At 40.4% G+C, this 24856-nt stretch overlaps 1 protein-coding gene across 23 annotated transcripts in view; it reads right to left on the reverse strand.

Moving 5' to 3' along the window:
- Nucleotides 1–24856, reverse strand: part of FBRSL1 (fibrosin like 1) — a 533144-nt gene that overhangs the window by 177382 nt on the left and 330906 nt on the right. For all 23 annotated transcript variants that reach the window (XM_057414883.1, XM_057414875.1, XM_057414894.1 and 20 more), the window contains one exon: nucleotides 1783–1812. In XM_057414883.1, coding sequence (XP_057270866.1) covers nucleotides 1783–1812 — 30 coding nt within the window. The remainder of the gene's footprint in view (nucleotides 1–1782; nucleotides 1813–24856) is intronic.

The following is a 24856-nucleotide window of genomic DNA, read 5'->3' on the forward strand; positions in this document are numbered from 1 at the left end:
AAGAGAAAGATGATGATCTCATGCTGCTCTCCTTATGGAGAAAATAAATGTTATTATTAAGGTGGAGTCACCTTAAGGAAAAGGTAGCTGGGAAATATGTGAGCCTAGAAGGTCAAATTACAGTTACAGATATGTAAAGAAATGCCATATTAATGGTAAGGAACACTGTAATAGCCTTTCATTGCTGTAAAGGACAGTAAGTTACCAGCCAAACACAATGCAGCTTCCTCTGAAGGTAACCTCAGATCCCACATTCTGAAAGCTAATCAATGCTGTTCAGATTTCAATTTCTTCTCTACAAGGTGAAGTCAAACGTAATCTAACAAACGTCAGTCTCAGATGTAATGCCGCTAGCTGGGTCTACCAGTGTAATTTAGATAATCATTAATAGCATAGCTGTATAATAAAACTACATGTCACTTACAACTTCATCTGGGGTTTGACTGGCAGATCTTTAAACAGTTTTCTAAGTGATTGCTTTTACTTTCTTTGATTGGGCAGTCTAAGAAATGTTTTAACCCCATGGTATCTAAGCTTTTAGGGAATCATTTTTCACCCTCACCATCAGCTCTGCTGCTATGTAGCCTTGTGAGAAACAGAACTCAGGGAGCAGGGGTGGTTTCAGGGAGTGACTTTATACATAAATAAAATAAAATAAAACAAAATAAAATAAAATAAAAATAAAACAAAATAAAACGAAACAAAACATGCACAATATCTTTCACTCAACACACATGATTTAAGTGTTTCTCTTCAATCAAGCTTTCATCTCGGAACACAGCGTATGCCATACTCCAGGGATATTTGGTGTCTGATGGGATTTTAGAAGAAGCAGCTGAAAAAAACTTAATGCTTCCCAAACTGTAACAATGTTAAAAAAAAATAAATAAAAAAAGACTTAACCAGAAGAAGCTTTTAGCGTAGTCTCTTGAACTCACGGTAACCTCCGATGCATGTATGGCTGCAGCCAAGTGTGCTGCCAAGCAGACAGGGCTATCTGAAGTCAGCCTTTACTTTTGTAATGCTGATCCAGTAGAAACCTCCGTGCCACAGCTTCTCATGAATGAATGCAAGAGACTGGACAGCCAAAATATTATAAAAGTTTGATGAAGATCTAACCTGAGACTGCCAAGTTTGATCTGCCAAAGAGAAGTCAGCAAGGGATACTCAAGTCTTTTATACATTTGATGCTTAAAAGCACGGTGCATCTGTTGCTACATAGTGGGACTTCTCTGCCTTGCAAAGGTGAAACAAGGAATCCCTATAGAAAACCACACAACTACAGCCTTTCAATGACCAACCTCTGTATCCAACAGAAGGTCAGGGAAATCATTGCTCTGTGATAAATATGCATGCAACATGACAAAACACTCCTTGACAGTTACCATACTGCCTTTGAGGGCAGGTACCAGTTGTCCCATCTTCTAAGCTGATTACAAAATTGACATCTTCAAGGTTACTATAAATAAAATATGTGCTCCTGACAAGTTATAGGAGGAGACTTCCTCTGAAACAGCACTAAACATTATGAGCTGGGTCTCACCAATTACTCACATACTAATCCAGAAGGACTATTACGTTAATGGGAGTTCCCCTCCTGTAAACAGAAGCTAGTAAAGATCACACACTGCCAGATCCAATCTTTTTTCATTCAATCATAGGTGTTTTAAATTTGACATGAAGACTGGAGGAAAAATATTATTTTCAAATTCATCCTTATTTTGACTATGAGGGATTTTCCAAGCTAAGTAAAGCACATGAAAGAAGAAAATTCAGTCTTACCTTATCGTCAATATCACTCTCGCTGTCACACTGTGGATTAGAGAGAGAAAAAAACATTTTGATAAACACCTTTATGTATAGGGATCTGTTGCATCATCCTCTTAAGTCTTTAGCATAGCTGTTTATGATGTTCTCAGTTCAATAAAACACACTTTTGATGTCTGCAGTAATGCCTTCTAGATTGCTAGCATAAACCAGACAAAGCCAGATTCTCCCTTCTTATACGAAAATATGGAATAGTCTTACTTGGATGGGGAAAGTGAACTTTAAACAAAAAAGACTATCACTGATGCATTATAGTAACGACTGTAATGAATACCAAAACAAAAAGCATGCCTTTTTATCATCTCAAATTGTGGAATATATAGTAACAGTTTTGCATTGCTTCACCTTGATAAGCACTTTGTCATCTAACAAGGAAACTGTGAAACTGGCAATCAATTTCTAATTTAATGAGTGGTACCAAGAATAGTAATTAAAATACATCATAAATTCTGATACATTTTTTAGTTTGAATGAGATCACGATCCCAGGAGGAAGTGTTTACTTAAAGAGTTTTGGAGTGTAATCTCTTGCAGCCTCTGAAAATGAAATGCTCGATTTTCACAGCACAAATGATAACTTGAGCCTCGAACATATCAGGACATGCATATCTTGTTGGCTAGAGCTGAGAAAGATTCATAATGGGCAACAGAAATAAATCTCTTGGTGTCTCTTACACTGACAGAGAGTAGCCAGTGTATTTTGTAGCTTTTGTGCCCAATGGGAATTTTCTCCTTCAGCCACCCACTGATAGGGATGGATGGTCCATGGCTTTCTGTAACTGGCAGCACCCTATTAAGTCCCTTGTTTCAACAAGAGGGGACTCTGCAAGACAATAATGACAAGCTACAGATGTGGAAATGGTCCACAAGGGTGCACAGGCTTTGGTTTCATGAATGTAAAAGAAGGAAGAGTTTGCTCATTTTGTACAGAGCCTGCTCCTCAGAGCAGGAAGGGGAAATGTTCCTGTCACATCCTTTTATCCTAAATTATGAAGCAGAAATTTCAGCTGTTCCATTCTCAGTTTTCTGTAGATTTTTGAGAGATTATTTAATCTCCTCTTCTATTTGGTACAGGAAATGATTGACCCCAAGCACCTGAACAACCTTTTAAATTCTCTGAAACACACAAAGCATGTGAAGAACCATGATACAGTGAAGGGGGTCCCCCATGGTGATTCTGCAGTGAGACTGCTCAGCTTCCCAACTAACTCCTTATTTCCATTTAACTGCAGGGAAAATGCTTGGTTTAAGGCACCTGGTTTTCTATAGTCTTGACTAAGCAGACCTCTTTTTCTTTCAAAATTAAACCATTTACACTGCCCCACCTGGTCCACAGCATGTTTCTGCACAAAGAAATCCAACCATTTATATCCGCACACAGATCTAATCGTATTTGTAACCATTTGGGAAAAAAGAAGCAGAACTGGAAGAAATGACAGGAAGGCAGGACACTACTCTGCAGGGGCTGTGGAGCCCTCAGACATTCAGATCAAAAGTAATATCAGTCCTGACAAATCACCATCAGCAGCCTCTTGCTCACTCTCCCAACCCCATGCCACGTAACCACCAACAATCAGAAGCCACTGCTCTGAGCCTGGAATGGGACTAAATGAACATCACCACGGAGACACGCTGAAGCAGGTTTGGTGGGCAAAGGCTGCTCCAGTACCTGCTGCATTTGTGCTGGCTCAAGACAGCGCTAATTTATGCTGAGGAAGCAACACATTCATCAAAACCGAGGTGGGGGGTGGCAGAAGATGCAGGCACAGCAATACACTTGTTATTATTTACAGGCTCCAAGAAACGCTGTCTGGCTCAAGGGAAACCTTTCACCTCCACCCAAGGGGCTCAAATCAAGTCAGAGTGCTGCAGGGAGTGCGCATCCCCTCAAATTACCAGCATAATTGAGTGGGTCATGAAGACCACGTTATTTTACCCTTTAAACTCATCTATGCTAAAGTATCCTAAGTCACCATTTTAATCATGGTGCTCACTCAAGCTGCACACTCCTATTTTAGAGGCAGAATATTTGGATAATGTGATTCAACCTGCACAGTTCAGACTAAAGCGTGTTACAGGGGAATTACACCTATCACGAAACAGCATAAAACTTAGAGTTAGTATACTCAGACCTGTGTTGCCTAAAATTGTACGCTTAGGCAATACAAGTTTTAACGCTTACAGGGCCTTAAAGAATGATACACTGAGGTAATAAAAAAACCCAAATAAATTAAATTCAGAAATATATTGACTAGAAAACATTTAAAATTATCATTAAAACTCAGACACTTTTGCCTATGAGCCCTGATTTAATAAAACCACAGTACTGTAACCCTTAATCAGTTTGAGATTAAAAATATTTGAGAGCAAATGTAAACAATTTTGGGGACCTTTATTATTCAAATAAAATGCAGTATTTCAGTCTTGCTCTCTGGTTTTGTAACAATACTTGTCTTCCTATTAAATAAAAAGAGCACAGGCTTTTTCTTGCTGAAACTAGATTTGACCTCAAAAATTAATATAATGAGTATAAAACCCTACTACAGATGGGTTACATTACTAAAAGGTGCAGAGTTGCTTTATTTAGATGCCTAATTTTGCTTTGTACCAATACGCAACTTTGTCTCATGTAGGTAAGTGGAAGATGCAAAAAGCCAGTGAACCATCAAATCCACATGCTAAATTTCAAAACAGGCATACGAATGAAGCAAACATCTGCTCTCTGAGGATGCATTTTTCCCCATGCAGGATCTGTAAATAGTCCGTAATTAATTGTTTTGAAAATGGAAAGAACAGCGAAGAACTTTGTTTCATTTTAGCTTACATCTTCCTTACTTTAATCATGACTGCATCAGTCTTGCAACTGAAGAAGCCAGTGGGGCTGTGGATGGAGATCCACATGTGAATGCAGCGCTGTGTGGACACGGAGCCTGCCGTGCAGCTGTGACTGCAACATGGGTGCTTTAAAACGTATTTCTGACAAGTTGTGTAATTTCTTGTTTGCTGTATGAAATAGCTGTCCTCTCACACCTCTCCAAGCTATGCAGTGCTTACGCACACAAAATGTCCTCATCAATCCCCACCACGTGGCTTTTCACCCACCAAAACACAGTCCCAGTCCAACCCAAAGGCAGTCTACATGATGAGAGATGCTGGGGAAGAATTAACACACCATTATTTATAACATTTGGAGTTCCACTTAACGTACAGCATCCTGGAAAACGGAGAGCTTGAGACTCATGGCTGCCAACCCATGCTCATCCCCCACCGCCTCCTGAAGAAAATACAGGCAGCTTTGGTGGAAAACCTCCCAAGCCTCATAATTCACTTAGGTTTTCTTCTTTTTGTCTTAAAGAAACAGGGTCCCACATTCACATCGAGAAACAGGAACTCACAGGCTGCTGAATACACGACAGTGTCAAAAAAAAACCCCAACCAACTACAGCAAAACTAAACCCTCCTGGACAGCCCTGTGAAAACAAGAACCGCTGCTGACCCCCTCCCAAAGGGAGGGCGTGTTAAACCCCACCATTCACTGTTCTGGTTCAGTTTCTGTGGTAACAGCCCTCGGTCTCTACACACCCGCTCTTCTCCAGCTTTCCTCGCCCCTGCAAAGCCCTGGGTCAACAAAGAGAGACCGAGGCTGGTGCTGCGTGGCTGGGATGTTTAAACGAATAATGAAGCCATAGGAGAAACTTCTGCTTTGACCCAGAGGGTTTTCTGTGTCTTAAAAGACAACTCATTCTGGTCTGGTGAGGAGGAGGCCGGTGGTGCTCCCGGGGAAGGCCACTGCCTCCCACACAGCTGTTGTGAAGGGACAAAAGCCCTTGTCAAAACAAAAAAGTTAAAGAAAACGTGGAGAATGGCAACTGTTGACAGCTACGGGGGCTCATTGAAAGACAAAAGCTTCAATTACCTGGATTTTTCTAAAGGCCTGTTAACACTCCTGGTCTATAAGCGAAACTGTAAACAGCCATTGTGCCGGGTTCATAAAGGCTCCTAAAAGGATTATTCACTGGGCTGTGCCAATTGCCTCTCAATTCCACAAGAATGTTTGCAAAGCCGACCCCTAATTGTGCTGCTTTCTGGAAACAATTTCTTGCAGTGACAGATTCCCGTCAGAAAAAAGCCTCCCGTGAGGTAAAGTTAAGCAGAAACAACACGTAATTCAGGTGGAATTGGCTCAGTGAGCTGTGCAAAGGCTTCCTCCTTCCTTCTGCCCCCCGCAGAGATGGGGGTGTTGAAGATGTCGGCCCTCCACACAGGATGACTTGGCACCAAAAAGCCTCTGCCCAAGGGTGCCCATGGGTCACCAGGACAGGGCAGAATCTGCCTACAGATGAAGGTTCAGGCTCCAGATGAAGCAGGGAGTGAAGCAGGAAGAGAAGCTGTTGCTTTTCTAATCTCTACCTGAGCAACTGCTGCAAGTCCTTCATTCTCCTCTTGCACCCAAAACACCTGAGAAAGAGTTCCTGTAAGTGTAAACCAAGCCCTGTGGCTTCTTTCTTCTTCTGATGGCTGAGATGGAAATTCACATTTCAAGACCCCCCTCCATTACACCAGGCTCCTTGCAATGTGTATTAAAATCGTTTGTCCTGTGATTCTGGATGTTTTCTTGTGACTTTGAGAACCATGAAAACATCCTTTGACTCTTTTCTTACCCCCAATGTTTTAACTTCCAGATTTTCTTCACATTGTAAAAGCACCACATTGGTTAACATGAAATCAGATACTTGCATCAACTGCCTCATGCCAGGAATGAGAGCTCCAAGAAGCATAAATAAAAACAACCCAAGACTTGCAAGACTGCAACACTGGCAACACTTGGGTGTTATGCCATCGGTGAGGTGCAGAGAAACACTCTTATCTGAAACAGAGCCACATCCTCCAAGCTGTTGAGATTGCACAGAAGTCACCTCAGCTTATTCACATCAATGTGGTATATCCTATTCCACCCAAGCACACAGGTTTATGATGTAGGTTGTGCCTACACAGCCTCAAGGCTGCAGGGCCCTGTTGTGTCAGACTCTACACAGCACTGAAGTTACAGGTTCCTGCCCAGACAGCTGACAGAAAGGCTTGTTTTTCCTTGGCACACACATACCTACAGATATTATTTATATTATGATTAAGCAGAGGGCGATAGGCATCTAAGCTAAGCCGTGTGAAAAAACAGATCCTTGCCCAAAGGGACATGTAATCTAACCAGTCTACCTGCAACTAAAATTGTCTGGGGAAGTGTAAGGCTGAGAGGAGAGGAGGTAAAAATGTTAACTATACAGTCCATAATATTACAGTGCACGCTGGCAGGGTAGAATATATATGTAAAACGTTGCACAGAACATGTGAACAATGTAGATACCTATGGAGTCGGCACACCCACTCACACACTCCCAGAGGACGGCCATGTTACCGCTATCTTATTATTTCCAACCATATTTAGTTACTGAATTTTCCCTTAATAGCAAGGCTCAGGGAAGCATTAGGCTTAAATCCCGGTCTGTTAATGTTTCTTTTAAAGGAAGAAGTAAAGTCAAGCCTATTTATAAGAGCCCTCCCCCTCTCCCTGTACTCTGAGCCAACTTCCCAGGAGCAGCTCGCAGCATCAGCAGCGCGTATGGATGTGCGCTTGTGTGTGCAAGGGGAAGGTGTTGTTTCCTATTAAGTCTGGCATTGGATTCGTGTCTGCAGGGGCTTGCTTAAGATGATAGGAAGAGAGAGTTTTATCATGAGCCAGACTGACAGAAAAGCCTGCTAATGGGACTTGAGGCATACACAGGAAAGAAAGTGCCAAAACATTAAGCTACCGCCAAGTGTCAGAGGGCCACTGATTTATTGCAGCAATTTTGCCACTGTGTCCTTTATAAGGTCCCACAAGTCCTTCCTCCTGGCAAGAAGCTGTGAGCTGCTGTAGCTCCGGGAGAAGTTTAGATCCAGAGCACAGAAAGTGTCCAAGCGAAAGGCGGGGGCCGGGGGGAGGATGGAAATCGAATGTTGACTTGAACTTGCCCCAGGCAGCAGAGTCCTCTTAGCTCCACTGCCTCCCTGACAGTTTGATGAAATGAGTCAGGGCCTCCCTATGGCTAGACCAGCTCAGGCTTCCAAGTGCCGGGGTAGAGCTGTAAGAAACAGATTGAGCCTCAGGGCAGCAATTTTTTTTTTTCCCTTCCCTTTCTCTCCTCAGCATTTGGCTGGGGGAAGGGGGAGGTTATGAGCACTACAGATGTATAGGCTGAGCCTTTGTCTGCGCAGGGGGAGGGTGAAGGGGAGAGAGAAGAACAGCAAGAGAGTATTAGCTATGGCAGCCGAGAATAGCCCTGAGCACTATAACTAATTTTGAGGGGCAGTGATGCATTGTACGGGCTATGTGCTGTTTGGTCTGAGGGGGCCCCTGTTGTGAAGCAGCAATCAAGAGGACATTTTGTTAAGTGACCAACAGCTGTCATCTGCAAGCCCAGAGTAGGGAAGGAGGGAGCAAGGGGAAGGGAAGAGGGAAAAAAGGAAAAGGGGAAAAAAAAGAGCATTTGTCCCTTGGAGGCAGAGCACATTAATCCACCAATCTGCCACAGTTTTAACTCTAAAAAGGCTCGGTGCCTGCGAAGAGACAAACTCCACTCCATCAGCCACCAGGAGAGGTGGGTACCTCTCTTCCTGCTTCAGCCTGCCAGACACAGAGAGCTTCCCTACCTCTGCAGGTCGAGGAACCAATGCTAAAAATACTGTTTAAGTCTCTTTTCATTCCATAAAATTGAGTTGATCTGCTGCAGCTTAGGGTCAATCCCTCAAGGACTGTTTCCCCCCCCCCCCCTTCCCTTTTCCTTAGCACTCATAAATTAATCAGGAAGACCCTGACTAAGTCATTTCATGCTGTACAACATAAAAGAAAGTCCCCTGATGATCCATGCAAGGATCTATTAAAGCGGGAGGAGGGAGGGAGGAAGGGTTAGGGAAGAGGGAGAAAAGGAAGGGGGGGGGAATCTCAACCTTTTTGATATTTTAGGATAAGAGCTGGAGGACTTTGTTACAAATTCTAGCCAACATCAAAACACCTTAAATAATTCAAAGAACATGTTAAAGGGAAGAAACTGTATGTTGTTCTGATGTTCAGTTGATGCAACGCAGAATATTACCCAAAACAGCACAGCCTGTTAAGGGAGACAGCAGCCTTGAGCATTTCAGTTCTTTAGAAAAATGTCAGAACCTGTAAAAATCATAATTTCCAGCAACTTTTTTTTTTCCCCCTTTTTTTTTTCTTTGCATGATATAAACTCAGCGAGACTGAAATGTAGGTTTCTGACAAGCTGTTAACAAGACAACTTTAGAAATCTGTCTGGAGCTCTCACGGAGATGGGCTGCCATTTCACTGCTTTGAAGAAGTTCATGACATGACAAGCAAAAATCAGGGAACAGAGACCTAAAAACCACGGTGTAATTTTCATTTGCTTCTGTCGTGAAAGAATTCAAGCAGAAATATTAAAAGGCTGCGCAACTAAAAAAGCCAGCAACTGGAAAATCATTGCTGTGGTTTGACAAGCACATCCTTAAAGCTGAAAATGGTTTCTTTATTATTACACCTATATACAGGAAAGCACTCTTGGAAAGAAAAAGGGATAATCACAAATTATTCCTTGAGATCTACAAAGTAGAATTTACAGCTGCCTACTTTAAAAAAATGACCTAGTTCACAGGTAGTGACCAACCCATCTTGAAAAAGCTGTTAAAAGCCACCAGATCCCTGCCCTTCCCCCCTGTAGGAAAGGTAGGAAATATCTTTCCATAATGCAATGTTTCACTGGAGCCTACACAGATGAATATCGCTACATAAGCGTTTAATAAAGACACGTTCATTAAAAATAGAAATGTCAGCATCCAGGGCCATCTACACAGCAATGTTTGTACCACATTCAAGAGAGGCTTTCTGCCTGGTTTACCATATGATACCTCCTACTTTCGGCCTTAATATACCAGTATAGTGTTTTTCCATAATTTTTGGATGATTTAATGATGCCTTTTCCAGGATCAATCTATTCTGCTCTATGGTTAGAAAAAAAGTAGACTGATTGATTGATTGATCTCCATATAATATATCTCTTCCAATATATAATCTCTCCCTCCCTCTATCTGGACTCATTCTAAGTATGTAATGGTAGGTTGATACAGCTGCCTTGAAGTCAATTTACTGATTGTGATTGACTCATTGTATCCACGGTTGCAGAATCTTGGTACCCTTGGGATGAATGCTTTGAGAAAACCCAAAGACAGCCATTTCATACTTACAATCTTATGCTTAATTTCAGCCCACATTTGCCAAGAAAGAGGGAGATCAGACAAAGCGGGAGGTCACTTTCACTTGTAACACCAAGGGGTAATGTGAATTACAGGCCAAATTTAGCTCAGCATTTGCAAGGACCACACAAACAATGAACTGAGGCTTTTTCACCTCTTCCCCATTTCAGCTGATTTCCACACAGCCCCGGTGGTGCAATCCTACAGCCATGCTTAGGTAATTGAAAGGAGAATGCACACGAAGTTGAATGTCTGACATTGCATTTCACCAATTTACGAAATGGAGACTCTGACAAGAAAAGAGATGCTGTTTGCTTCTCCTGTGAAGTGCTCACAGGTTCTTTTCATTCTCCCCTCGCTTGGGCATTGTGTCACCTGTCACTCATTTTCTTTTCATTAGACAGACACTCTTGGAGACATTTACAGCTTCAATGCTGTATGCGGGTTTTCACGAAGGAACCAAAGAAACATCCATTACTTTCTTGTTGTACAGTTTTAAGCTATGACCAACATAATTTGCTTGCAAGAGACATCTTGTCTTGCTGCCTGCCCTTTATCATGAGCCTCCTGGCTTTTAGCTATCTGGACCCCTCTGTCCAGGTGCTTTGGTCCGTCATGCTCTCCAGGGAGGAGCAGAAACCAGGAGAGGATTCGCACTGACTCCCTACACAGAGCAACTCCGATTTTGTTTAATGCAAGGATGCTTAGACAGGCCATCCAACAGAAAAAAAAGTGGCTTCAAGCCATTATTTACAATGATGAGAGGCTGATGCAGTTTGGAGGGAGGGTTATAAGCTTTCTTTAAAATTAAGAGGAGTTTAGGACTTCATATGCATATAGCCAAAAGCCACTTTAACCATAATGGTCTGTCTAGTTATTCTCCACTTACTATAAACATCAGTTTTCTTCTTCAATTTGGACTGCAAATCTAGTCCATTACTATGCCATGTTCATGTCACTAAGGAGTGGCCAAAAAGTACTCGTCCACTATGAAACAATAAGATTTGTTAAAGTAGCCTTGCTTTAATGGAAAGCATTTAGTTATTCTCAGCTCTATGACTCCACTCTGTTTGGAAGTTTCATTTACATATTTATTTAGTGGAGCACATGCATGGCTGTCTTCCCTCAGTGCAGAAACATTATTAGCTGCAGGAAGCTGTTAGAGGGGATTTCAGCATGGAACTCAGGAGGAAAGGCACTTCTTAATACTTTAGCATCCTGCTTAGTAACAGTCACCCTCCAGAGTGAGAGTGATGGATTTCTGGTTATGAAACTAGCTGGGGTTTGTTAGAGCTGATTCACATGAATGTTTATTTTATTTCATTTATGAATTTCAATCTTTTATATACATATATATACATTTACACACGCTTTTTCTGACAACCGCTTTCTTCCTTACTTCTCCCTGCAAGTCTAAGTGGTGCAGTGACAAAATAACATACCGGACTATGCATGAAGACATCCACCAGATGACTCTGAAGTACCCCCCTAAGGGTATCACAGATTTTCCCATTTGAATGTGAGCTGGACACCCCAAGAATTCCTAACACAAACACTCAGAAGCAGGGATTATTTTCAGAATCAGAACTGGTATCTTTTAGGTATGAAGGCAAATACCTGTTGTCCTTGTAACCACTCGTTCTGGACCTGGCAGGATGAGTGTGCTCAATTAAATTTGAATTCAGGTGGAGTGACAGACTACCTTGAAACATAGCACTATGATGCTATATGTAATATTTTAACACACTATTCATTTAGGAGCTGTGGACTTGGAAAACAATCTAAAGCACTTACTGTGTTCTCAACATAAATGAATTCAGTAAAATGAAGTAGAGTTAATTCTTAATGAATCTAGGAAGTTATGTGTATCAGCTGCTTTGTTTTGTTGAATGCCTTTAGCCACTGAGAAGACAAGCCCCTGTTGCTGTCAGGGACAAGATTTACAATACTTATATATAATTAATACGACAAAATTATTTAATTCCACTGCTATTTAACTCATATCAAGGTTATGTTGTTGCAGCTAAAAAATATAAAGCTTATAATGGCTCCCATTAATGTCTGCATTATTGAACATTAAAATTCAAAGCTGGTAAAAGATTTAGCACAAGAATTGAGCCATCTATGGAAGACCTATTCCTCCAAGGAAACCCTCAGAGCATGTGCTTGCAGATTTCAACCACTCCTTTTAACATAAACCTTGAGGGATGGATGCCCCACTTGCCACAGGCAAGCTACCCTGCAACAAAGAAATTCACCAAGATAGAAGGAAAAGATTTTAAATATGAAAAGTAAAACCACACCTACCCCACAAAAAAGATCTCCAGCAGCAGTCATTAATACAATGCAAATTAAATCTTTTTCTTTTTCCTTTCATTCTATTTAGATCTTAAAAATATTAAAAGTAGGTAAGTTTCGGAAGTGAAGGACAAGCATTGCCCAGGGCATACGTTTGGGCGTCTTCAATATAATCTAAGGAATATAGCAGAGGCTGCAAGCTAAACGGATAAGAAAATAACGTAGTTGGTTATTCACTCTTACAGAATTATGTCTTGACAAAGCTAAACATAAAAGCTTCAAGGTCTATGCCATTACCTGGAAAATATTTCTTTGGACCACTAAATGACAAGCCTTTAAACATTAAGCAATTTTAAAAAATATATTTGCTATTTGAGGTGAAATTGTAAGGACTCTCCACTCTCTCAGTCCTGCTCTAAGTACTACTGCTCCTCTCTTCTGACCCCCTGAGATACTCATTTGTTCTTGTCAGCTCCCAAAATGTCAATGATGGATGTAAATGTAATGATTTACAAGACGAAGCCTCCTACCTCACTGTTCTGCTTTCACATTGCAAAGGTAGTTTGACCTGCACTGACCTCAGAGATCAAGCCATGGGCTGGTAGTACATACTGAAAGATGGGAATGAAAGTATCTTCAGCTAAACTATCCTGAAGCTTTCTGAACAGGCTTGGGGACATTTATCCTTCCTGTTGTCACTACAGACTTCTTTAATTAGCATTTTTCTGCCAGGACTGAAGTGGAAATGCTCAGTTGTATGGATAGACGTCATTTATGAATAGAAGCTCCAACACACTGAAGTCTTTCCTCGGTAGTGACAGCCCCCGCTATGGCTAATGCAGACCAGAGTGATTAGAGAATAAAAGAAAGAGGAAACATATCAACAGGAGGGGAAATAAGGAAGAAAAGAATACTGAAGAGCAAGAATGGAATAAACAGCTTACTGCCCTGTGGGCCAACAATGAGAGGGGACTACAAACATTGTTTGAGAATGAACTCTGTCACCTTTAATCAGAAACCATTATTACTAGCACAAAGATAAAACTGCTGATAATTAGATGGAACAAGCCACTATGTATTCATCATGGAGTGAATTACAGAAACTTTTCATTTTCCAATAGGTTATTATGAACAAAGGTGAATGTGAAATCTGTTTGAAAAACTGGAAAATGCCTTGACCACGGTGTTTCAGCCCCTCTCAGTCTGTGTGCACTGGCACTATGCAGTAGGCAGGTCTTCCTGCTCCAGAGGGACGTGCAGCACAGCCAGTACTTCCTTTGTCACTTGTGATTTTTGCTGCATCAGCTGTGATAAACCAACCAACTCACGTGTGGTTTGCAGCCACACGTAGCAATAAAATGCATAAACAGCAACTCATGATAATGCTATTATTAGTATGTGTCACTACTGCACATATAATAACAACAGGGGCTTTCATGGACTGCAGAGTAATTAGGCATCTTTAAATATGCTTTAAATCCTTTTCACACAGCTGGAATGTGGGAAGGTTCTCCTCAGCATTTATGTGAAGTACTTACACAGATAACCGAAAGCTCAAGAACTTCTGGCCAGCTTTTAGCAGCACAGGTTGAGAATGACAGGGTCTCATGCTAATCAATGTGCATTAAAGAAATTCTTTTGCATTCACCCCTAGCACTTTTGTTTATGAAGCAGAAACTGCATTCAAACCAAAGCACTTTGTTAGCTCAGCTGGCTAATGAAAAACTGACACAATTACAAAACCAAATCTTTGTTTTCAATTTTTAGTAAGCAGAGTTTTAAAAGAAGAAGCTGCTCTTGAAAGCGTGATTGGTCTTTTTTCCTAAAAAAGGAAAGAGAGAAATCCTTCCTAGCAACTGCAATTATGATACTTTCATGTCAAATGAATTATATTACTGAAAATAAATCTTTCTAAGATGCACAAGAGGGTTATCTGGCTCCAGTCAGACTTATGCATTACTGGTTTTATATGTTGTACTCTACTTGATTAATATAGGTAATCAAATTATATTGCCTTCCACTGTGCTCTCAAATTCAAGGCTATAATGTTTTCAATGACAAAGTTCATAGAGTTGTATAAAAATGTACCTCATGCTGTACCAGCCCTTTATTGCTGTAGTAAAACACCATTTTCAATTTAGTAATAAGTGATATAAAACAGAGTGTCTTGATTGGCAGGGTCGTATTCATTATGCAGTGCCCTATGACACAGCACAGTTCAGAATGAAAATTTAAGAACAGAATCTACCACAACCTCAGATGCTGATACTTCAGGGAATGAGATTATTCCCTTTTCATGAATTGTCCAAAGGAAGGACAAGGAATCAGACACAAACACACACGTATCTATGGATGGAAGGGACAAAGGAGCAGTAAGAGACTCATCATAGCTTGCTACTATTCCATACAGGCTTTCATGTTCTGGAGCCAACCCTATGCTAATGAAAAAAGGAAATAACAGAAAAAGAGGACGCACTACACTCTGAGTAGCAGCAAATACTGGAGAGCTCTCTCTGGCTCTGCCCCTGGCCTGACTTGTGACCAGAAGAAAGATTTCAGGGCTTTGCGATTCTGAGTATTTAACTTGAGGTGCCTTAATGGGAGTTGTGTTATCAATTGCTCTTCACTTTACGAACATCAGGATTCTCTAAAGGCCTGCAAATTAGACTGTCAAAACTGGTAAAATCTGAAGTTTGCAGCTACCTCTGAATATGTAAATCTTAACCCTTCCCTTTGTTCTTTTCCCTTCTGTATATCAGGAATAATATTTGCTATATCTGTAAGCCATCAAATGAACCAGTCTGAGTTCTATAGAGGCAGAGTGTTCTGGTGAGCCTTGTCATCACTACAAACACTATCTAGAAAAGCAAGAATTATAAAGCCATTTTCTGTTGAGCAATTGGCAGAGATACTGTTAGCTGGTATCTTTTCTAAGCATGTATGTTGAGCAAATGATATGATCAGGAAAGACAACTCTTGGACTCAGGAATTAGTAATGTTATCTTAGTTTTGTTTCCTTGGCAACTTGACCTTTCATAATTTGCCCAAAGGCAAAATATGGGCAGCATATCCCTTTCAAATCATACCTCAATAATCTTGTGATTAAAAGCATCACCAGAATGTGGCCTTGCCGTAAGATGGAGAATTAACGACTCTCTACTAAATGATCCACTGATGTTGAATCTAATTTAAGTAGCCTTGCAAGAATATTTAACACTTAATGATAGGCTCTGTATTAGAGTAGGTTTAATCTAGGATGCAGCCACAGATGTCATGAGAAGGAATTAATCAGCATTGCTTCCACTAAAACAGAAATGCAAAATTGCTGAACAGAATGTATTAGAAACAGATTAAAGAACTGGGACTTAAACATAAAAGAAACAGAGCTGATGCCACCCTCAGAGAGCTAATTTGAAATACAGGAAAACTTAATTCGCCTTTAACTGAAGAATTGGGGTGTTTGAAGTTACTAAAGAGAAGCCTGCGTTATCAAGAAGGAAAGAAAGGCAGACAGTCTTTTCCCTCATCAATTAAAAATGAAAGCCCAACCCAAATATTAATGCCTGCCTCAAAATCCCAACAAAATGAAGTTATGGATGCTCTAGGGACTATTGCTGCATCCTACACAAAGCTCTAGACTCAAAGAAGTGCTGTGGAAGTTTCACTGATTTGGAAAACTCCTGCCCAATGCAGGTAAGTTACGTTTCAGAAATGCAAATCTGGGAAACAGGGAAATGTAGCCTAGGGTTATTCAACTGCTTGCAGTTGGGATTCACTCCATATAGAGAGAACTAGTCCATTCAAAAGTTTGTGTAAAGATCTACATTACAATTACTAATTGTTGCTTCAGACAATTTATCATCTCTCCTATTATTTGAGGACTTCATGCTGTCCACAGGGTTTACGCTGCCCATTAACAAAGACAGGTTAGAGTATAAAGCCAGAAGTGACCACAGTCCATCAGTTCAAAGCACCTACATAGCACAGGTCATTAAGTTTCAACCAGTTCTTGAGTTAAAGATTGAGAGTGAATCCCCTGATCTTACGAATTATCAGAAGCACATGTCATGCATTAAATACTGCAATCTTCAAATTTGTGAGTTACAATTAATGATCCTGGTAATGATGAGGACAACCTAAGTTTAGCACAATTGTATTTCTGCTGAAAACATCTGGGAGTATGCTGAATATTCCAGTGGCCTGATTCAACTAGTGCACTCCTGATTTACTATCACTGCTATTCAGAAGGTTTTTGGCTGGATTGAGTGGACATTCCTTGAAAAATTACAGAACAATCTAGCTCTGCTCCTGATTCTCATTGATAGCCTAATAGAACATACAAATCACCTCAGTGCTTGTTCCCAAATTAATGAAAAACTTATACAAAGCTTTGATCTTGATGGAAGAATCCATCAAGACTTCCCATTTCTCTTCCTAATTACTTGCTTTGATGCTGACGGCTTGCAATCACTGCATAAGTTAATGTCCTGAGGTTGCCATAGCTACCATTAGTGAAGCAGAACAGGAGGCATTGCTCTGCACATGAGCCACCTTTGCTACATGTTTGCTTCTTTACCCTGGCCCTTCCTCTGCCAGCGATGGTACAAAGGTACTCCTCCACTGCACCAGGAGTTGATAAAATAGTTCCTATTAATTTTATTACAAATGTTACTGGTAAGGTTCATTTTTCCTTCCTCTCTGCTGCTGCTCAAACACTGGAGGTTTGAGCACTTCTAACCACAGTGAAGTGGTTAGAAGACAAGAGTGCAAGCAAGAACTGAGTTTACTTCCTAACTTGAACAACGGTTTGCTGTGTGATCGTGTGCCTCAAACTTCTTGACTCCTTAAGGATAGCAGTGATGTATCTTTCGTCACGCAGTCCTGTTCTGAGAACATTCTGCTCAAGAAACTGATGAAGAAAATGTGTAACTATTCACCTTCCATAAAAAATCTGCTTGAAGTGAGTGCCTGCTATTTCTGCAACTTTCTGATTACTTAAACCCTTTCATTAAACCTCTACACTTCTCCTTTTTCAATAAGGACACTGAACAACTAATGATGCATAATATACCTCAACATTACTAGTAATTACTCATTGAAAATAAGAAATGAGAAATCACTTTTTTATTTGCTTATCTGATGACCTCGAAGGACAATGATGTGCATGGTAAATGCACAGTGTACTGTATTTCCTGCTTTACTGTATTGATCTGATTTAATGTAATGTCAAGAAATGCAGTACTAAGCCATTAAATACCCACAAAAAGTATATTTTGCTGTAAAGTGTATTTGTAACTTTGGTCCACACACGTTTTTGTACTTTCTGCAGTTAGTTCATAAAGGTTTTCAGCACAATCTGTTCTCAGAAGTTCTCCATGCTAAACAAGATGACAAACAAATGAAATATATGAGTGGGAACTATCATCCTAACATATTTCAAATAACTAACCAAGGCTGACTGAAAAATTCCTACAGCAGCAACACAATCCTGCTTATTTTGGATATTAGGAAGATACATCACTTTAATATTCTATTCCTGACTTAGTTTTATGCATTCTTCTAAGTGTATGAACTCTTAATCTTTTTTGTTCTGAATGCAGTATTTTCCTCTGGGAGGTAGAGTACATGGTAAGTATGGGAAGTTAACATGTAATTAGCATGGTAATGTCTAAGCAAATTACATCATGCTAGAGTTAACAGAGGTTCAGATCAGAAACAATCCCCTGAGCACAGCCAGCCTGAATTACAAGTTCCTATGATGCTCAGTAACCTGAAAGCCTACAGGATGGTGCAGCACCCACAAAACACCCTGCCAACTCAGATGCTCTGCTGCTCATTACCAACCCATGGTACTGAGCACTGCTCCTGGAGGATCTGTCTGAAGTTTGGAAATCACTTGGGCACAGCTTTTGCAATGAGCTGTAGATGGTGGGAAATGATGAACTCGTATCCTGTATGACCAGGTTCTAAATCTTCACCCACAGTGTGAGAGCAGGCCACTTTATTAGATGCTCTCTTGCTAATTTTCCTCACAATTAAATTTGCTTATTTTCCTCAAGGAGTGATTATTAAAAAAAAAAACCCCTACTGTGGTTTTATTTTTAGCAGATCCTGTAACTAAGTCACGCCTGACAAGATGTGAATCAGAACCATTGCACTAGCAACAGGGTTGCATTTATAACAGACAGACCTAGCACAGCGCTAATTCGCTCACTGAATGACCCACTACTGGTATCCTAACAACTTTTTACTATTTTATTTAGGAACAAGTAACGAGGAGAGAGAGGGAAATTCCAAATTAATTAAATGGGCTTAGTGAAGAATACTAATAGTAATCAATTTTGGCACAAACACTACACATTTTTTTTCTTAGATTAAACCAATACTACATACTATTTCGCTACTCCAGAACCCACATAATGACAGAAAACAGCAAAGGGAATCAACAATCAGAATAAGCAGAAATCAGAGTGAAAGGATTACGGCAATCATCATTAATCCGTAGAAATAAGGATACTCATTTTTCAAATGACTAATGATAGTACCAAATGTTAAGGACAATGAAGAGAAGCAGTAGCAGTTATTTTGAGACAGTTGCCTTTTTCTGAAGAACACAAAGCTGAAGAGCTTGGATTCATCTCTCAAATACTATGGCTTATAATATGACAGGTTGTAATGCGCAGCACACGAGAGAGAATACATAAGCCAACATAAAACTCAGCATGATTAATATATGATTAGTTCCCCATTTGTACAATGCTTTGAAGATGTGAAGTGCTAATTAGAATTTCTGGATTAGGCTGGTTGATGCCCCAGTGCAATCCAGATCAGTAAATAAAAAACCACACACAAGTTTAAACTAACTGCCCAAAGATTGAAGAACCCATGAGACACTAAGAAATGCTTTAAATTTCAAGTGGATAAACAAATGTATTAAAGAGAGAGAGAGGGAAAATTCAATGCCCCAGTGAAGACATTTACGACAGAAATGTACAGCTGGTGATTATATGAAAAACACAGATTCCCCTCCCTATACCATCACCAGAAATACTCCCGTTAGCTCATGAGATACAGAGATATCTCAGCACAGGAACTTGTAAATATTTGTGAACCAAAACTTTAAAATCTAATGACCTCAGTGGAACATAAACAAGTATCTTCCCAAGAGTCGCTCTGTAGTAATGAGAAGGAAAAAAATAACTTAGTTTGACAAGTGCAAAGGAGACAAGGATGTAGCCTCAGACTGGAGAGTGGAAAAGAGAGAAAAAGAGGAAAATCCTCTCTAGCTTTCATCAGAAGTTTCAAAAGTGAACTTGAGGAGGGGGGGAAAGAATGAAACTTGCAGCACATGAACAATACGTGGCTCACAGCATCCAATTATTTTTAGTGAGCAGAATATGTAAAATCATTTACAGCAAAAAGGCCACCCCAATACATCACTTGTATGGGGCCAATATAGAGCTCAGAATCAAACCAGAAATGCCACCCAACAGAGAGATGTTGACTCTGCTACTGATCTGGCCTTTTCCTGCTTAATTAAAGCTCCTGAACACTCAAGCTGGAAAACCCCATTAAAGTGTCATTTTAGCGGTAGGTGATCAGACCTTTCAAGCTATACTAAGTAATTTTGCTAGCAGGAACCATGTGTACTATTAATGCTCCCATAGGAAGATGGTTACTGCACAATCTCGTAACCAGCTAAGGATTCCCAGGCAAACTAGCACTTTCAGCTCCAGCCACGTCTGGATTGAGACTGATGTCGCAGGAGGCAGCTGTGCTCTGTGCCACCAAGAGGAGACGTGTGGCTCCAATTCTCTATAGGTACCAAATACCATTGGACAACCATATCTGTGGGAGGAGAGACTGCATGTAATGGTCCTTTACCCTTCAGTTTGAAATCAAATAAAGATGAAATGCACTAAAACAGTAGGTGCCAAACAAGGGAATACTTGGCACATGTATATTTACTTTTGATCTCCATTACGATGCAGAAATAGACGTGGAAGCCTAGAGAACAAAAATTGGTTTTGTACTGTGGTATGTTTTAGGGAATAAGAAATGTGACTAAGGAAAGTCCCAGTAATACAAAAAACATGTAGACTTAAAGCCACTCCAGATGCAATGCAGTTGCACTTCAAGCTTAGCAAATCCTTTGTGAGCTGACTTCAAAACCAGCATTTGGGGGACAGGGAAAGAGGGGTCCGCTGGAGATGCCCAGTGGTTAGAAGGCATGTTGTCATGATGCGGAAACCACATTAAACCACTCATCCTCCAATGCCTGAATTACTGGAAGGAACTGAGACAGAAGAAAGCCAAAACAAAGCAAAGCTCCTAATTAGTGTTAAAATGAAACAAAGGCACTTTCTTATTAAGCAGGAGGCACATTTTTCTGTAGCGTGCTCTTGTAGAGGTCTAGGACTATCGCTCACATAATGTATGAACAGATGTAATCCCTAGGTATACACAAATCTTTTCCAAGTGTTTTTAAAGCTAGCCTTGGTAGCAACACATATTTTGCAGCAAATATTTAGAATAAAATATTTCATAAAGTACTTCAGCACTTCTTTGAGTGTTTAATTTATCTGACATAAAAGAACAAGAGTGTATAGCATTTTCCTGTAAGTGGATGTAAAATACGCATTGCATGGATCCCTATAATTAAAAAAACAGCAAATCATTGTCATTAATGCATAAGCAAGATCATAAATGAATACATTATTAAGTCCTACTGAATTAATGTTTAACTGCAATAGAGTTGAAATTGAATGAGGCAATTAATCAGAGTAAGAACTGGGAAAAAAAAAGCCACATCTGTCTCACTTTGAATACATTGAGCACAACGACCTTCAAAACGGTGCTGCCAATCAAACCACGCCGCCCACCGACTTGACAGGCTGGGTGCCACCACAGAGAGAAAGTGTAGTCAGTGTAACAGATACAAGCTTTCCATCTGAGTCACTTCATGGGTACATCTCGCCCCGAGGGAATAAAACACTATGTCTCAAGGGTCTTATTTCATAAAATCATGAATGTTCAGATGGTGAAGATCATGCTGGTTATAAATGTGAACTACATCTGCTCAAAGTCTCTAGAAAATGAAACTGGGGGAGTTGACATACATTAATGCTAATTTTTAAAGGCTTAATGCTCTTCAACATCTAGGGGAGGTGAAAAGAATTATGTTCAGAAGCTTTTGTTCCATGGGTTGTGCTTTGATCAACTAAAATACATTAAGTTAAATTTTTCCTCATCAGTCTTAAACTGTAGTGGAATTCTCTTTAACGGGTTAATTAAACTCCATCAGGTTCTTAACTATTGAAAAGTCTTAGTTCAATTTATTTCAGAGTTTAAGGAGGAATAAAATGATAATACTGATGATGATAATGACCCTTATCCTAGCTAAAGCTTTTTGCACTTCCCATGTAGAACAGTATCTATTGTTCACGAGTCCTACCTTTGACAGATAGGCAGGTATATGTACTTTTCTTTGGTATAACAGATTATGAATATTAAACAATATTTTAAAAGAAAAAAAAATCCATTGGTATTTTTGTAGCAAGTTCTTAAGCAATAATTATCTTTGAATAAAGATTTTTTTCTCTCTTAATGCAAATGAACTGCAAATTTTCCAAACCGTAATTGTTTTCCTACACTGACTTGATGGAGCAACTGGCATGTAGGTAATCAGCATACTCATTTCCCTTTCAGCAGCAATAAGGACTAGATTCAGGATTTTCCATTTAAAAAACCCAAAACCAAATGCTGAGATATTAATTGATAAAGCAGCTGATAATTAGGGGTTAGGAGAGTTTGCCAGCAAGCTGGCAAGTGGTTAACCTGTTCCTACACTCCTGCTATCATATTGTGGATCACACTAAAGCCACTGTGCTACTTAAAAATGCACAATAATTTGTCATCTGTGCACAATCCATCACTTTTTGCACCAGAAAAGCCAAGTGAGGTGATACAGTTCCTTACATTAACACTTGCACATTTGCCCACAGTGCACGGAACAGGTACCATCGCTTGGAGATCTGCACAACTGGGTCTACACAGCACGTATCATCTCAGTTCACCAGGGGAGAGATGGTATCCCAGGCTCCAATGTACCTGAGTTACTGCAGTTTTTATGGTGCATTTGAAACGCAACTCCCAGCACTGGAAAGTTTAAGAACTTCTTGGGAAGCTGAAGCCTAGTGTGGGGAATGACATCAGATTGCAGGATGAAAATGGCTCTGGGCCAGAGAGGACAAGGAGGGTTCCTGCTCTCTTCCAGCTTTAGGACTTTGAGGAGTTGCTTCATGCGCAGTTCCTCACCCCTTAAGCAGATGAAGTCCCATCAGTGAGAAGGGAAACTATGCTTAACTCCTGGGTAGTAGTCTAGAACTACTCTTGTGTGCTGCTCCACACATCCCTCTCTTCAGTAATAGTAACTCTGTAATAACAAATACTGCAGAGAAGCTTACTCATCTGTTATTTGGTTTCAGACTCAGTACAAAGAGATGGTGGGCTTGGTGGGAATGCACAACAGTTGTGCAAATGTTTTGATTTTCATAATCCTCTACCAAAACCAGCAACTCAAAGCCACTGTCACAGACTATGAGGAACATTAACAAGATGAAAAGTTAATTTCAGCTACTATAGAAAGGCTGAGGAATACAGATCTCATGCATCTTCTCTCTGGTCATACTTACTAATGAGTGTAGGTCAGAGAAGGAACTGGAAAGTGCAACTCTAGGAGGCATCAGATCTCATTTCCTGAGAAAAGTGACACCTGGAATGTGCCAATTCTCACACTGGATAAAGATTATTCCCTGTAAGGACAACGACCCTCTCTCTAGATTTTAAGGGCTCTTCCATATTTTAAGGGCTTTTAGATAAACTTTAGACAATTCCCCAGGATGTATTTTCAGGCTGGCAGTATTATAGTGGGATAGCAGTGTGAGATCTAGGCATGTCTGGATACATGCCAGTGTGTATCAGTCTACCCTTTTCCAACACAAGATTTGTTCTGACTGTAACTTCAAATATGAAGCTTTTAACAGAACTGTGATACTGGGTATCATCCTGATACAAACTCGGGATGGAAGAGCACAACAGGATGGAGTAATTGCTGCACAGACTGTTTCAGTCTTGGCTGCCAAGTGCAAGATACCATCGCTTTTACTAAACCGATCATGACAAAACAGTTTATCAGCACCTAATGCAAAGGAGAGCAACTGTCTGCAGGGTTAGAGAACTAATCCTGTTTTGTGAGAAGATGTAGGATTCAAGACTGAATCCTGACCTGACCATAACCAATGGTCTACAGACTAATGCTGACATCTGTAATTGGAAGGGTGAGCCAGGAAGAAGGAAGAGAAAGAAGAAAGGGTGAGTGGGGGCAATTCACTAACAAACCCAAACCCAAAAGATAAAATTAACAAAGCAATTAAGCTTCAACAGAAACAAGAGAGTTCTTTTTGTTTTGTTTTGGGTTTTTTTCCCAGTGTGAATGTTAATTACTGTGCCTTACAGCACAGATAACGAGAGGGTTTTACTGCCGAGCATTTTTCAGACAAAGACATGAAAAATTCATGAGCAGGGAAGACCTTGGTGTTGAGCTTCGGTTTTCTTGTCAAATATTTCAGCTCTGGAGGTCCTTGGGAAGGTTACACAGCAATATTCAAGTCTAAAGGATGCCTGTCAGCTGGATCTAAAGCAACAGGAATTTTATAGGCTACATGTGACCTTGTCAATGTATTTTCACTGGCCAACAGTGTCTTCCAGCATCATTCACCCAGCTTACAATAAAACCCAAACACTAAAATGCCTGTCCTCCTAAGGACAGAGCACTTGCAACACCAATCTGCCCACAGCATAGCAACTAAGACGGTTCATCTGATGTCAAGAAATGCTGATGACCACACATCACTCCAAAATGGTCCAGATGGACCCTTGTGCTGACAACCAGACACTGGGCTCCAGGGAAGCTTTGCCAGTTGCAGATTGTGATTGGACTGTGCAGTCCAAAATGTCACCCTTTAACTGGGAGTAGAAACCCCACCATGTCTGGCACGGCTTCTAAGATCTAAAATCTCTTCTCAAAGAACTGTCTTTAGACATGTGGCTGTTTTGCAAGTTGGCTGTTCCTCTACTAGATCTCAGCTGAGGGTTTTTTTAAAGGTTACAAAAAGGAGCTGCTGTTTGCTGACATGTAGGTCAGGCACAGATCAAGTGTGAGGAGAATACGGCTGTTTAGTGGACTAACAAGAAACAAGTATAACACAAAAGCTTTTGGGATCATGTGAAACTCCCTCCCTTCCCTAATCAAATTCACCATAGCAGAAGCAGGAATTTGATGTCTTCGCAGTCTGAACCGCTCAGTGTTTTCTTTCCTTGTTAGTTTAATAAAGAGAAATCCCTCAGGTGAGTCACGAAGAATCATTCTTCAAATAAAAAACTTC

The sequence above is a fragment of the Pezoporus wallicus genome, unplaced genomic scaffold (assembly GCF_028554395.1).
Source record: "Pezoporus wallicus isolate ANWC-B61680 ecotype Strahan unplaced genomic scaffold, APGP_CSIRO_Pwel_v1 contig_8047, whole genome shotgun sequence".
In the NCBI taxonomy this organism is placed as follows: Eukaryota; Metazoa; Chordata; class Aves; order Psittaciformes; family Psittacidae; genus Pezoporus; species Pezoporus wallicus.